The following is a 16,645-nucleotide window of genomic DNA, read 5'->3' on the forward strand; positions in this document are numbered from 1 at the left end:
CAGCCCCCGTCTGCGGCAACCTGCCCAGGAGTGCTCCAGCCTGGCTTTCAGCCCAGCAGGGCAGCCATGGTCACTGGTGCACAGCTGCTCCACCTCCCACAATCCAGCCCTCCCTCCCTTTCTACTCCAGACGACTGGAGCAATGTCCTGTCCCTGGCAGACTGGGGGCTGCTCCATCCCTACCAACTAACCAGTTAAACATTAACATCCCTAATTCCCATGGGCCTATAGAGCTAGATGTTGTTGTTACAGGCAGGATGAGGTTCTACTCCGAATGAGTAAAGGTGGTCCTTCTGTTAGTAAGTTGTAAGTCAAAATTAACAAGCATTGAACATGACACATAATTGAACAATGAACTTGGACCCTGCTTTGCATTTAGAACATTTGAATAAGCTCTGTCCAGAGCCCCAGAACCTCTAATAACAATATAGACACTCCCATAGTTCCAAGCATCTAACTTACAAACATCTACACATAAACAAAAGCTCACTTGCAGCCTCAGGAATGGGGCTGGGGGGCTGCTGGAGCCAATGCTCAACCTGTGGGTGGAGGACCGGGAGTGGCCGAGGATGGGACTGGCTTCTGGAGCAAGCAAAGAGCCTGTGAGGGGTGGGGATAGTGGCTGAGGATGTCCAGATGTTCCCTTTGGAATCTCCGCCTACCTCCTCATCCTCCTCGTAATTAAACCTGCCTTGCCTCATGCACTAGTATTTAAGGTTAAATTAAAAAAAAAAACTATTCCTACTATTTTTCATTGCAAATATACACTAGTTCAGCTACTTTATGGGTTAAGTAGGATTTTGTGAGCTAGCCTGGGAAGTTAATTACCATTTGTAACATTGTTTTTATGGGAAAATGCATTCCAAGTTCCAAACAACAGACTTACAAACTAACTTTTGGAAAACAACCCATTCATAACTTGGGGACTTCCTGTACAGATATTTTCAGCTAAAACAATGAGCAGTGAAATAGTTAACAATGTTGATGTTTAAATTGATAGTGCTGGGCTTTTTAGTCCAACCCCGCTGAGACGAATGGAGCAGCTGATACATCTCAGACCTATTGAGTAGTTATATGAATGACAAATCAGCTTAATTTGCTCTTGCAGTGACCCTCGAGCTCATCAGCTATGAAGGATCTTTGTACCTATTTCGTCAGTTGCTGTGAGCGTGAAAATTTGTGCAACCAAATCATTTCCCTGGAGCCACACAAGGGCTGGATTTTAAAGGCATTGAAAATAAAGACTGTTGTACACCACATGGCCTATACAGCATTATTACTAGAGATCCTGAGAATTTGCTTCTAGCTATTAATACTGGGGAATGATCTGTTAGGCGTGGCAAGGTCTTTTTATTTGGATGTTGAATAAGGAAGCATTTTTCTTTAAAAAAAAAAAAAAAACTTTCTAAATGGCCAAATGACACGTTCTCATTGGATGCATCTACACGTGCATTCCTCTTTCGAAAGAGGTATGCAAATAAAAATGCAAATGAGATATAAATTTGCATATTGACACTCCATTTGCATATTCTAATTTCAAAAGAGTTTCTTTCGAAAGAAGAAAGCCAGTGTAAACGCTGCTCTTTTGAAAGTAAACCCATCTTTGAAAGAATCCTTCTTCCCTTAATTTAATGGGAAGAAGGATTCTTTCAAAGATGAGGTTTACTTTCGAAAGAGCAGCACCTACACTGGTTTTCTTCTTTAGAAAGAAGCTCTTTTGAAATTAGAATATTCAAATGAAGTGTCAATATGCAAATTTATACCTCATTTGCATTTTTTATTTGCGTACCTCTTTCGAAAGAGGGATGCAAGTGTGGGCGCACCCAGTGAGTCCAGTTAGCTGTACGGTTAGTCAGGTGTCTCTAAGAATCCACCTTGGATGTGTCTGTTTCCTAGTTTTAGCTTGAATAATGATGGTTTTGTGTAGCAATATGTTTTCTTTTTTTTCAAGTTGTAGAACTGTATGAATGATTGGAAATTAGTTTTTGTATATACGTAGACTCTGAGAACAGAAAAGACTACCTTGAGCATGTTTAATGCTGCCTATCCATTAGCTGTTTGTGTTGTATTTTGAGTTCAAAACTGATTTGTAAGGCATTTCATTTTCCCAGGACTGGCAGAGCCTATACCATTACTGTGGCTATGTCTACACGTGCCCCAAACTTCGAAATGGCCATGCAAATGGCCATTTCGAAGTTTACTAATGAAGCGCTGAAATGCATATTCAGCGCTTCATTAGCATGCGGGCAGCAGCGGCGCTTCGAAATTGACGAGCCTTGCCGCCGCGCAGCGCGTCCAGAAGGGGCTCCTTTTCGAAAGGGCCCCGCCTACTTCGAAGTCCCCTTATTCCCATGAGCTCATGGGAATAAGGGGACTTCGATGGGAATAAGGGGACTTCGAAGAAGGTGGCGTCCTTTCGAAAAGGAGCCCCGTCTGGACACGCCGCGCGGCGGCAAGGCTCGTCAATTTCGAAGCGCCGCTGCCGCCCGCATGCTAATGAAGCGCTGAATATGCATTTCAGCGCTTCATTAGTAAACTTCGACGAAGTTTGGGGCACATGTAGACACAGCCTATGTGACTTAGAGGATCAGCCCCTCTCAGCAGAAATCATTTTAACTTTATTTTTAGGGGGGAAAAATCTTGTTTTAGTCCATTCTGTCCTCCCTGTCATTCTGATCTGACAAAGTAACTGTTTTGCGGACAGTCTCATATTTCATTTTGCCTTACTCAATGATGTACCCTTTAAGAACAGTGGTTTTCTCTATATGAAGAGTTCAGTTGCTGCATCAGAGCTGAAGCCAAATCTTTTTGTATCCCTGGGGAGAAATGTGTAATCTTCTCTGATATGCCTGTCACAGAGTAAAACTGACCGCTTCTAAGAGAGTTTGGGCTCAGCTTCACCTGTGGTTGATTTACTTCTCTGATTATGAGAGTCATGTGATAGGGTAGCTTGTACTTAACCCAGTGAAAGAGAGACTGACTGGTAAGAGATGTTGGGGGATGGGAGGGTAGCACAAGGATTCAAGGGAGCTGGAGAGGCCTAAGAGGAAGTAGGACATGAGATCCCAGGAGTGATACAGAACAGAAGAGGCTTGGGTAATTAAACACTGTTGGGCTGCAGGCCCAGAACTTATACCAGGGTTTGTTTAGGGGCACAGGCTTTCTCCCCAAAGGGAGAGGAAAGAAAAAAGAAAGTCCCTCTTTCACCTGAAAAAGCTGCTTCTTTGCGTTTGGCTTTTGCTTTAGCTGGTGAAGTAAATCACTCAGACTCCAAAGCAGCATACTAACTGCGCGGAAAGAGAATGTCCCAAGAGCTGGACTGAGTAACTCTTACCTCCATCCTCAAGCTATTGAAAACAGACTCTTGGTTCACAGAAGTACAGCACGTTTTAAACAGGAAATCTGTTTCCCTTGGGTCCAAATTGCACGGTCACAACGGAATGGAGGTGGAATCCTGCATTCTACTCCTGTGACTTGATGCAAACCAATTTTTGCTTATTTTCTAGACTGCATTTGCTGCAGAGATATCTTGAACAGGCTGATGTATTAGCCTTTTTATTTTCTGAGAGCTGCCATTACACTTATTCTTGGAGCCATGCTAATGAAACAAAAGTGACTTTTGGATTGTCCTTTTTACACTTAGGCCTGTAGCCTAGGCTTCATGTTTTTACCCTTGAATGCTGAGATGAGACTAAACCAAAAGCCTGCATCTGGTCAATCCACAGAGGTTCTGCTGTCTGTAGTCTTTGAGTGAAAGCTCTTTGGGGAAGGGACCATTTCTTTGCTATGTGTTTGTACAGCACCTTGCACAATCTAGAGCTCTAGATGCTGCTATAGTATAAATCATTATTACTACTTACAAAGGTTTGTATCTGGCTTTCACATGCATCTCTACCAAAAATCCATTTTAGCTACCCTAACTGCTGCTTTCAGAATCCAGAGTAATTTACTTATTTCAGCCTTCATATATAAGGTGTCCATCACTGCAGTGAATTTGCAGATTCAATGAACCATATCGTCTAGTGTAGAGACTCCAACAACACTGACAGAGCTCTGAGCTCCTATAGAACTGTCCTGCCAGCCCTGCATCGGCACTACTAACAATGCTGTGCTTTCAGAATTGGCAAGCTGTGATGTCTCTCTGACCTCTCTTCCCTTTGTGTTAGGGTCGCTGTGCTCCCTCACCATTGATAAGGTCTTGCCTGAAGATGTGGGCCAGTATAAGTGCATAGCTGAGAATGCAGCAGGAAGAGCTGAATGTGCTTGCAAAGTGATAGTGGATGGTAAGTACTTTCCTTGATAAGAAAACTCCTTCAGTAAAACTTCCTCCCACTTTCCATACCCGCTCCTTCCCGGTCTCATCCCTTCTTAAACAGAAAAAAAAATAGTTGTCCATTTTCTTTCCATGAAAATCAAATGGTAACTCAATCCCTTTTACAAACAGCCTGAGCAGGAAGCTAAGCACTGGGCTTGCTGTGGGACTTAATCCTTCTTTTGCTTCTGATGCCCACTGGGTTTCTAAAATGGTTTTACAGCAGTAGGTGTAGGGCAGCAGTTGTTTGAGAACCTTGGAGAACTCCAAAGGTTCCCAGGCCCTGCTAATCAACTCTCCCTCCTCATCCCCACCTCCCTGCCCTGTCCCGCCTGTGGCCTGGGGCTAAGTCTGCCCTGGTTCTGCATGGCTCCCACAAGTGGCTACGAAGGCTTGCAGCTCCTAGGCACATGATCAGCCAGAGAGACTCCAGAAATGGCAACCAATGGGAGCTGTAAGGGCAGAGCATGTGTGTGTTAGGCAGCACAGGAAGTCTCACTGGCTGCCTATGCATCTAGGAGCCACATGGACCTGACAGCTGTTTCCAGAGAGCCCCTATAAGTGCTGTCAGCACTCTGACCCCCCCAGCCCCACCCCAGTATCTGCAACTTCAGCCAGAGCCCACACCCCGCTGCCCCACTCCAGAGTCACCTCCATCCCCAAACTTCCTCCTGGAGCCTAGACCCAGTAACATGACCTGCTGCCCCAGCCCAGAACCCCCCAATGCCGGGGGGGAACTAAACCTGTCATCCCAGGTCCTACTCCAGAGTCTGCACCTGCACCCAGAGCCCTAACCCCCTGCCGCCCCACAACCCAACCCCTGTCCCATCCCAGTGAAGGTGGGAGAGAACAAACAGCAGAGAGAGGGGCCATGGAGTGAGTGGAAGGTGGGGACCCACTGAAGGAGCAGAGCTGGGAGTCCATGAAAATTGTGGAATCAAAATGGGGATCCTCAGTTTGCTAAAGTTAGAGAATTACTGGTGCAGTGTTGTTGGATCTATGAGGATTTGCCTGCCTAAGCTCCCTGCGTTGTCAGTTTAAGTATAGGTGATCTGAGTTTCTTTGCTTAAAGCCTCCTTTGCATTCATCTTCTTGAGCTGTGCAGAGAGCTGCTTAATTGTACTCCTCTTTTCTTTGGAACTTGGCATTCCCCAGCAACTTTGAGCAGTAAAGCTTATCTAAACTATGTGCAAGCCAACAGTTTTTCCCCAGCTTTGCAGGAAGCTAATGATGATAGCAGAGGCTATTGTCCTTCTGCTCCATTATTAAATAAAATTAATATTTTATTGCTTTTACTTTAATTTCAGATCCCTCACCTACAAAGACCCCAAAGTCTGCTGAGAAGAAGACCAAAAGGCCAAAGAGTTCACTTCCCCCAGTACTTGCAACAGAGAGTAAGTGGTATAGTGATTTAACAGCTTCCTTTTAACTGGAATGATGAGTGCATGGAATGCGGAGATACTTCCTGACTGTGTACAGACACAGGAATGAAGGCAGGCAGCTTGTATTGTTTCTTTAACCCTTCCATGTAGGTCGTGTGAATTGAGAGTTTATACCTTAGGGAGAATGAAAGGGAGAGGCAACAGTTTGAGTTCAGACATATCCTACTCAGTTCTCTGTTTCCATCGTGATGCATAAAACTTACCACACAGATTCCTTCCTGGCCGCTAAGGGACTTGGGAATTCTCAAGAGGTTTGCTATCACTGCAGATGCAAGACACACTGTATGTCCTCCATGGATAATAGAGGGCATTGCAGGTGGCCCTGCGTAAAATGTCATCTGTAACATAATCTGCTCTGTTTTTCTCCATTTCAGTTGGATTGTGGGGTCTGTGCACTTTTTGTTTTAAACTAATAAGGTTCGGTCTGTTGCTGTTAATTGGAATTATAGTTGTCACTAGCCATACTCTGGAAAAATCCTGTAGTATCTGTCAGCAAAATGCATCGCATTTCTTTGCTGTAACATGACTCTTGAAAGACTGCAAACGTAAGCAGGGTTGAGTAGACAGTCCTTTCCTGACTACACATTAAAGCCAGCGTAGTAATATACAGTATTTTATTGCAAGTAGCACTACTGCATTTAAAGGGAAGAGTAGCAGAAGGTACAATTTCCTGACACAGATGTCTCCCTGAAATGAACCACAAGTATGTAGTGTATTAGTTTTTTAAGAAGCTGTAGAGAAGATTCCCTTTAAATGAAAGCAGAAAATGTCTCCTCTTCTTTAAGATGTTTCACTGTTTAACATCCTTCTAATAGAGCCACAAAATAATATAATCAGACTATTTTTTAAACAGATGCTTTTTGGGTGAATGGAATACTTATTGTTTGTTAAAGACTTACAATGCAGTATCAAACTATATTGGGCACGAATAGTAATGAACTGCACCCTTTAGATTGTTGATGCATAACAAGACTGTGTTTACCATACAGCCTCAAGATGTTTTGTCATGATACACTCTGTGCATGACTCCTAAAAATGTTCTATAAATGCTGCTCCGTGCCTACCAATATGCATATTCTTCTTTAAAGGTGACTCGCCCATTATGCTACAGCTACCAAAGCACAGTAACTTGCAGATCTATCCCCTAATATGCAATCCTGATCTGGGTGCAAGTTCATTCAGCTCCATTGCCTTCAGTAGCACTGCACTGATTTACCCCAGCTGGGTATCTGACCTTAAAGGGAAGAGTAAGTGTTAAGAAGGGAAACCAGTTCATATTTTATCTTCAATAGAAAAGAAATTTACAAGGAATTGAGTGGGCAGATCCCCTTTAGAAGCTTTGACCATCTCAGCCATCCTGCGGGGGTGGGGGGGGGGCAGGGAGCTGCATCTTCCTGACATTCCTGTTTGTGTGTGTGTGACTGGTACCATACTGAATATACAAAACCGATTCAGTAGCACTTACCCTTTTAAATGCAAGTTGAAATCCCTCCCAGATAACGTACATGAATTATTGCCATCTGAAAGGCAATGAACTTTGTGTGTGTGTGTGTATGTGTGGGGTTGCACATGTATGAAGGATTGCTTTTACAACTGCGAGTTCCCCTCGAGAATGTCAACAAAGTAAGAGGTCCCAGTCTAACAAGGGGTTAAGTTGTATTCTGATCTCGTTTGGCCCATAACACCTTGGCCATGTCTACACTAGCCCCAGACTTCGAAATGGCCATGCAAATGGCCATTGCAAAGTTTACTAATGAAGCGCTGAAATACATATTCAGCGCCTCATTAGCATGCTGGCGGCTGCGGCAGTTCGAAATTGACGCGGCTCACAGCCGCGCAGCTCGTCCAGACGGGGCTCCTTTTTGAAAGGACTCTGCCTACTTCGAAGTCCCCTTATTCCCATCTGCTCATAGGAATAAGGGGACTTCAAAGTAGGCGGGGTCCTTTCGAAAAGGAGCCCCATCTGGACGAGCCGCACGGCGGTGAGCCGCATCAATTTCGAAGTGCCGCAGCCGCCCACATGCTAATGAGGCGCTGAATATGTATTTCAGCGCTTCATTAGTAAACTTCGAAATGGCCATTTGCATGGCCATTTCAAAGTTTGGGGCTAGTGTAGACATGGCCCTTGTTGGTCCTAGATTATTGCCATCATATCACTGTAGTAGACTATTGCCATCATATCACTATAGTCAGCTATCCATACCCTGCCTGCAGCTGGTGTTTGGTCAGAGAAAGCGAAAGCAAGCATGGCATTGTAGCCTGATGTTTAGGATACTTGCTTAGGGACGTTCAAGTTCTTATCTCTGTTCCAATGATTACTTATTTATAAAAGGTGGAAGAGCTTCAGCAGGAATTATTGAGATAGACTTGTACCAAAATATGTCATAGCTCACTGACAAGGACACTCTTCTGCAGTGTGGAAATCCAATTTCAAATCTCTTGTGCACATCAAACGGAATGAAGAATTGAACCTGGGTCTCCTAGATTTGAGAACACCGTAACCACTGGCAAAAGATTATAAAGGAAGTTCTCCTGCTCCTCCTGGCATGGCAGCAATTGTGGAATGGAAAATTGCGCTGGTCCAAGATCCAAGGCTTGCCTTAATCCTAGCCCGGGGTTTCAGAAAAAAGTCCCCATGCACCAGGCAACCAGTGATATTTTTAATATTGCTGAAATGCTGTTTCCACAGACTGCCAATTGACAGTGTGAACAGCCACCCCCATCTTCATGCTTATCATCATTTGTCTTAGAAAGAGAGTTCAAAGTGAATGTCGTGGGTTCCCTATGGGCGTGGGACAAGAGCCATTTCATCTGATTGTTCACTACCTCCATCCCTGGTGTGTCACTCACGCTTGAGCAAATTGCTCACCTGTAAAATGGTACCAGATCAGAACAGTGATGTACTGCATTCACTCCATGCATATGTCAATAAGCACACTAGGTCCTGAAGAAAAGCTTGCAGAGTTCAGTACAGTTCTTTGCATTGCAAGCACCTTGTGAATGGATAACATATTGGCCACCTTCTTTGGCATCAGACTGCTGCTACTGAAAGGCTGAATGAATAATTCTCAGCACTCACACTTTACTCTACAGTTGAGAAGCCACCAAAAATATGGATAATTCCCATTAAAATGAATGAGAAGTGGGCAGCCAGATCTCCCATATGGCTCTGAAAATCTTGATTGATATCCACAGTGCTTTAGAAACGTTAATCCTCATCCACCCCATCAAAAGTGAACGTTGTCCTCTCTAAGGCAGTGGGAAACTGAGGCAAGGAAGTTTGATTACCATTTTCAAGACCGACTAGTGATTTTTTTTTTTTTGGTATTCAGTTAAAATTGTCCTTACAAGAATGGATTTTCAGAGGGTGAATACCAAGTTTTTCCTAAAATTGAGGCCTCTTTGAGGTGTCCTAAATAGGATGTCCAAAATAACTACACAGTCGAACCCCAAGTTGCATGCATCTCGGTTTAATGCAACTGAGAGTGGTGGAGAGCTGGTGCCTGGCTCCAGGCTGCCTGCCGCTCAGGGGAGCGAGGAAAGTGACCAGCACTGCAGCACTGGTTAGTTTCCTGTCTCCTGTGAGCAGAGGGCAGCCAGGAGCCTCACTCCAGCTCCGCCCCACTCACACAGCACTGCTGCACTGGTCAGCTTCCTGGCTCCCCCTAGTAATGCAAAATTTGACTTACGCAGAGTTGTGCAAGAACTCAACCTCCACATTAGTTGGGGGTCTACAGTAATACTTTGTTTTAAAGAAAAAGAAGTGGCTTAAATGGCTCACCCAATATCACAAAATGAGCCAGTGGCAAGGGTGGAACTTAGAATTCAAGCTTCCTAACTCCCAAGCCTGTGCTCAGTTGGTTCAGTGTATCATGGTGGCTTTCATGGGTGAGCTGATTTAAAATACTATGAAAAATAGCTCTTGTCCCAGAGCTGTTTTTCTGGGCTGACCGTATCAGATCTCTGAAAAATTTCCTTTTTGAAATACTAAAAGGCTTAACCAAAATAAGTGTCTGATACTAGCCAGAAGCTGTTGTAAAGATTTCTGACTGTACCATGTCTTAACAGTGCAATTGCATTATGGTGCAACAACCTATGGGCAGGACAGGAGTAAAGCAGTGAACCTGGTACTAAGTCACTCTAAAATGGTCTGGAATTAACTTCTAAATGGAGTTCATGATGCACTTGTGAATGTCTTGAAAGAAATGCCTGCTGTATTCTGTGGACATATTTCACAGCATTGCTTTAAGCTAAATATTACGGAATGGTGTCTGTTCTAAGTAAATTTCTGTAAGTTATACTGGATTCTCCTATCCCAACCGCATGTCTTATACTGCTAACTCCCATTTACATAATTCCTGTTGAAGGGATGATCTAACTGAGAAATTAATCACATCTGGTGCAACTTTTCTCTCTGCTCACTAAAAAATGCAATGTACTGTGTCAGAGAAAATATTGGGTGTATTGATTTTATTTATTTATTCATTTATTTATTTGGACAAGAACAGGGACTACAGTATTGAAAAGTATTTGTTAGCCTGCTGAAATAAATCTTTATACCTGCTTCTATATGAAATCTGTTTGATTTCACATCAGACAAATGTTGCGCTTTCTTTTGCTGACAGTTGTTAATAAAATGTCATCACAACACTACCCAGAGCAAATCCCCTGGAAGGCTCTAGCCTTATCTTACCAGATCTGATTTCTCAGCATCACAGTTGCATGGATGGAATGCTGAGCAGCAGCAGCAGCGTTGGAAGACTATGTCATAAATGTAAATATGCCAGGGGGTCTTTATCATGCTACATATTTATCTCCAGGGCAAGCAGGATTCAGAACACTTAAATGACTGTGGAAAAATCAGCAGTTGATGACCAAGTGATTAGTGCACAGTTCTGTTAGTTGCTCTTCAATGAAAAGCCTTGTCTGAGAATCCAAGTTCATAGGAGCCACTTTAGGTAAATACAACATTAATTGCCAGACTTGACATGTGTGGTTTGGGAGATATATAATCAAATCATAAAACACTTCAGTTTATTCACTGTTATCCATTCCTTGTCAACATGGAATGACAAGTTTTGCGAGTTATTACTATACTGTTAGTACAAAGCACAGCCACTAATGCATATTTCTCCCTTATAAAATGAAGTGCTTCCACATCTGTTAGCGGTGGCACTCTTTCAAGCTCTTTTTATCTATATAAAATGTGCCCAGTTACAGCCAATGATTCTTTCTTCGTCTTGTGAAGTGAGAGAAACTAATCAGATCTGAGAAACCAGTTTCCCCTAGCTTAGGACAAAAGTATGCAGGAAAAATATGAAACCCAGTAATTCCATCAGTCACTGATCTCCTCCTGATAGTGTGGGAGATGTGTGTGGCTAGGAAATGCAAAATGTGTTTGCAGAGATCTGTGCATCAGAAATGAATGCAGAATTTTGCCCTAAAGAGTAAATCCTATGTTCTGTCCAAGTAACTGGCCCCAGGACCTGTGCAGATACACCGAGGGTTGGAGAGGAGGACAATTCTGTTGCAGTGAGGGTTATCCTCGCTCCCCCAAGTAGTAGGGAGCATTTGAAGGGGCCCGAGAAAGAGACTACAAGCTCTTCTCTTGCTGCACCCTTTTCCCAGGATGTTCATGCCCCACCAGTTGTATGCTGCCATATGGAGAGTTCCCAAAAGCAGGGCTGTGTTCTGTGCCAGTGTTGCAAAGCATTCAATCACTAATTCCACTGGGCAAGAAGCCTCTTTCCCCACAGACCGAGGGACTGGATTTGTTCATGAGTGCAGCTGAAATCTGCTTCCTTAGGATACACAAATAAAGAGGATGCTAAGCCATAGCATTGGGTCAGAACCTGAACTCTCCCAAAGCTCAGGGCATTTAGAGTTTGTTTCAGTTTGGGGCACCTGGGCTGGGATACATAACAAACAGTTTTGTGAAACTGAGAATCAGTCAAACATAAACTAGCTGGAATAAAAGGCCATAAGAGACTCAACTTGTTGAATCTTTAATTAATGCCTTAGTTTACAATAGAGAATCTAGTTTTTATATATATATATAAAAAAAACATTATGGAGAAATAACCGTCTGTTGTATAAGTTATTCCTCCTTGGTGCCTCATTCACCACCATCTACCTTATGTCAGATGTGCTATTTGAATCACTGCTGGGTTACTTAACAGGTTATGCCATATTGACTTTTCTGGCTGCGTGAATGCTGGCAAAGAACAGTGTTTTCCATGGCTTTTGCTTACAGTCCATTCTACGTAACTGTGACTTTTATTAATTTTCTTACATGGAGAAAAATGAGAGTATTTGTCCAGAAATATGTTTTTTGCATCACAGGCCTGAACACAGGCAGTGCAAAAACAGTGAATTTTGAGTGAAATAACCTAGCAAGCACATGAAAACTCCAGCATAGAATAGAAACAAAACCAAGCTAGGTTTTCAAAAACAGGAGCCTAAAGCTGAGCTCCTGACTCTGTTCTTAGATGCCTCAATAACTCTCACTGAATTCACTGACTGACGATCATTTTTGAAAATCAAGCCATAGGTACTTGGGAGTCTGTATCAACTCAGAAACTTGGCTTTAGGCACCAAATTCTGCAAGCGTGGCTGTCTATGATCTCTTAGCACCAGGTCTTGCATAACTGAAGTCAGTGAGGGTTGCAAGCACTCAAAACCTCAGGGTATGTGAGAAGCATGAAAACTACAAGAGCCCAACTTCTCAGTCTTGCTCCCATTGAAGTCACGTTCACTGAAGTCACATTTGAATTCCCATTGATTTCAGTGGAATTTGGTCAGACGTGAGGAGCCTGTATTTCTGTTTCATGCTAGGTTTCTTACGTGCTTACTAGTCTTGGTTTGATATGTTTTAGCAACAGCCCCTGTCTTCTCAAAGCTGTTTTGAACCAATCTTCTCATGTGCTATGGGTATATATCTTCTGCTATATTTAATCTTTCAAGTGATTCAGGCTTGGAGTGTGTTAATGTGTCTTCTCTCTTCCCTGGGAATGTCTGCGAATTTCCTTGGATTTCTTAAGGGAGATTGGTGGAAAAGAACCTGATAGATTGTTGTTACATGTTTTAGAAACTAAATATGGGATTTTTCCATTGAACCAGATTGTCATATTCAATGAGAAAATAAAAGCTATTATAGAATCTGCAGAATCAAAAGTGTTACCTCTCAAATCTCTAGCTTGGCTGACAAATGAGTTATTCTGTCGAGCTTCTTTTTCTCGCCATATTTAACTCTTTGATTGCTGAGTTAATAAGCATTTGTCTCAACAGGTTTTAAGGGGAAAAAATTGTGAATTTGGAACTGTTTAGCTTTTAATCCCCCACTACTGTTTCTGGACTACTGGGTGAAAGAGGGGGAGGGGCTGTTTCTCCTGTCACTGTTGTACTTTCCTTTCCAGCTATTTAGGTACTTTCTTATATCTGTGTGTCACAGCACAGCAATAAATTACAGTACAAGAGGACACCACATTATAGTCTAATCTTACACTCCACATTTTCCAGTGATGACTATGTGTTACAGGGATCTGCCTGTCACCAATCCACAGAGGCTATGAATCTCTTACAGCCCAAGCTAGAGAAGCTTTGGCTTTAGCTTAAACTGTTAGCTGCTTGTGTTGCTAGGTCAGGAGGTGCCAGTTTCAGTTCCTGGTATGTCAGCCAAGATGGTGTCATCATGCTTGCTTTTTGTCTTTTATTCTTATAGATCTCTGTGTATTTTTGTATTTTAAAATGTGTTATTCTTGCATGTTTGATGTAAGAAATAGAGCACGTTATTCCACCTTTTGTATTTTAAAAGATGAATGTATGGTGTTTCCTTTTAAATGTATTTGTCACAAAGCGCTGATGGGTTAGAAGGCCAGCTATTAGACACCAGGTTTTGCATGTCACTTTCTCTATTTGATTATAGCAGATTTAGTCCCCATTATTTTGCTTAGTTTGCTAGGGAGTTTCCCTGGCTTTGCCTTCTCTTCTTTACTGTTATGTGTAATTTTCGGTGTACTATGAGAGGCCATAGATTATATTTTAATACAAAACTCAGTGGAATTACACCAGGAAAAATCTGTCCCAAGGAAGGAAACATGATTTTGTGGCTAGTCATGTGACTGGTACCTAGAAGATGTCTGTTCAGTTCCTAAGATTGTATGTTCTTTAAAACTGGGACTGGCTCCTACTATGTGTTTGTAACGTGCCTAGGACAGATGATCCCTAGTCTCAATTAAAGCTGCAATTCCAGGCTACGTCTACACGTGAAGCCAACATCGAAATAGCTTATTTCGATGTAGCAACATCGAAATAGGCTGTTTCGATGATTAACGTCTACACATCCTCCAGGGCTGGCAACGTCGATGTTCAACTTCGACATTGCGTGGCACCACATCGAAATAGGCGCTGCGAGGGTACGTCTACACGCCAAAGTAGCACACATCGAAATAAGGGTGCCAGGCACAGCTGCAGACAAGGTCACAGGGCGGACTCAACAGCAAGCCGCTCCCTTAAAGGGCCCCTTCCAGACACAGTTGCACTAAACAACACAAGATACACAGAGCCGACAACTGGTTGCAGACCCTGTGCCTGCAGCATGGATCCCCAGCTGCAGCAGCAGCAGCCAGAAGCCCTGGGCTAAGGGCTGATGCCCACGGTGACCATAGAGCCCCGCAGGGGCTGGAGAGAGAGCCTCTCTCAACCCCCCATCTGATGGCCGCCATGGAGGACCCGGCAATTTCGACGTTGCGGGACGCGGATCGTCTACACGGTCCCTACTTCGACGTTGAACGTCGAAGTAGGGTGCTATTCCAATCCTCTCATGAGGTTAGCGACTTCGACGTCTCGCCGCCTAACGTCGAAGTTAACTTCGAAATAGCGCCCGACGCGTGTAGCCGCGACGGGCACTATTTCGAAGTTAGTGCCGCTACTTCAAAGTAGCGTGCACGTGTAGACACAGCTCCAGTGTTCTACTGAGTAACATTTTTTCTCTTGCTAATGCAGTTTCTTGAGCATCTATCTGTATTAAATGCAGTTGCGTATCCAGTGTAGATAGAAGCTGTAATACAACAGGTTCCCAAGACAGCTTGAAGGAGTATGTAAAACTGACCAAAAGATCCTTCTACTACTAATAGCTAAAGAACTTTCATACCCAAGTTACCTTTTACTCATTTTCTTTTCCTCAAGGAGGACATGGGTCCACAAGTATTAAGCCCTGTGCTGTAGTGATGGCCAAGAGGAGGTGAAGACTCTTATGTATTTAAGCTACTCTGTGCTGCTCCAGAAGGAGTCCCAGGGCAGGCATTGGACCTTTGAGCAATCATAAGTAGGGGAGGTCAAAGGATCTAGGCTTACATCTCATCTCATCATACCCCTTTCTCATGCTATGGAAAATCTCAGGCCTGAGTCCCAGCCGGCACCATGACTGAATTATGCCATGCAAGCTGTGCAGGAAAATGGATCTTATGCTTTCTTACTCTGTTGCATGGGATCATGCGATCATATAACAAGGATACTAACGGTGCTCTTCCACCATCTGCTGAAGTTCAACCCTATTCAGGGCAGCTTTTAAGCATGTGCTTATCTTTAGGCATGTGCTCTAGTCTAGACCCATTGAAGTCAGTGGGAATTAAGCATGTACATACAGGGAGTGCTGTCCTACTTGTTTTCTTGAATTGGGGTCTGTGGGAAGAATGGGCTTCACTGGATGGCCCACCATCCATGCTGCAGTTACATATGCTTTTTCCTTTGGTATTTTATGAAGGCTCAGATTGTGCAAAGAGCAGTTTCCTTGGAAGTGGGGGAGGGGGAGACTCTCACTATTTTTAGTAAAATTCCTAAAAAGGGAAACAACAAAGAGAGAATGGCTTCTGAGTATCTCTGCACTCATGAATTTAATATCAGGGCCAGGGAGACAACTCAACCAAATGTTCCGTGGACATCTCAGCCTGCAAAGGAATCTTTCCCTTTCAATGTATACCCTCCAGCAGGCTCCAACAAACTTTCTAGCAAGCAAATCTGTCTATAAAGCTATGTAAATATCAGCCTGGTGCTGTTTACATTATATCATTGCTGGGAGGCTGATTCATTTAGGGAGAGAATATTGTGTCCTTTTGTCTCCTCTAAACTGGTGTTCAGCTTCAGCCCCTTTCAATGTAAATGTCAGGAGAGAGACTTACTGCCTTTTCCAAACAGCTGAAGCAGCTTGAACCAAATAACTAAGATTTTCCAAGAGACAAAAATATTTTAATGAAAACAACCATTTTGACCTTGTCAACTTGGTTAGTGTTATTAGCTTTCTTTTTTCCCCACCCCCTTCTTTTTTAACTATCTCTAGGAACTATTTAGAGAACTTTGGTTTAGCCCTTTGCAGGAGACATCCATTGGGAGCTGGAGTTTTGGGGCTGAAGTCCAAGAACAAGGAAGTTTAATTCTGTTAGTGAGGAGCTATAAAAGCTCTGTATCCACACATGCATACACTCCTCCCAAATTGCCCCCACCCTTTTTTTTTCTTCCTGCCAAGGGCTATTTGTGCTTGCAAAATAAGATCAGGATCATCAGTCCGACCTTCCCCCTACTCCTACCCAGTTTGTGTTCTTTTGATGAAGTGCAGTGGTAGTCTGCACATCTTCTGTTAAGTATAAGGAATGTTCAGGATTTTTCCAGTATCTGTGTATTATACCAAAAGCAGCAATCCCAGCTGAGTGAGGTGATAGGTTTATGTTCTCTGCTCAGCTGGTACGGAAATCCTCATTGATGTGAGAGCCTTTAAAACTGCCCAAGCATGGCCCTAAAATCTCCCAGGGAAAAGCACTGTGCATTAGTTTAATTTGTTGTGTATTTAGCAGATGGTGATTCATTGTACATTTTCATATCTATAGATATATATCTA

The 16,645-nt window shown here is 43.2% G+C and overlaps 1 protein-coding gene across 5 annotated transcripts in view; it reads left to right on the top strand.

Annotated features, from left to right (window-relative positions):
- The window catches only part of MYLK (myosin light chain kinase), a 309,641-nt gene that overhangs the window by 222,253 nt on the left and 70,743 nt on the right, over positions 1-16,645 (top strand). For all 5 annotated transcript variants that reach the window (XM_075000996.1, XM_075000995.1, XM_075000997.1 and 2 more), the window contains 2 exons: positions 4,167-4,283; positions 5,620-5,706. In XM_075000996.1, coding sequence (XP_074857097.1) covers positions 4,167-4,283; positions 5,620-5,706 — 204 coding nt within the window. The remainder of the gene's footprint in view (positions 1-4,166; positions 4,284-5,619; positions 5,707-16,645) is intronic.

Source organism: Carettochelys insculpta, chromosome 8 (assembly GCF_033958435.1).
Source record: "Carettochelys insculpta isolate YL-2023 chromosome 8, ASM3395843v1, whole genome shotgun sequence".
Classification (NCBI taxonomy): domain Eukaryota; kingdom Metazoa; phylum Chordata; order Testudines; family Carettochelyidae; genus Carettochelys; species Carettochelys insculpta.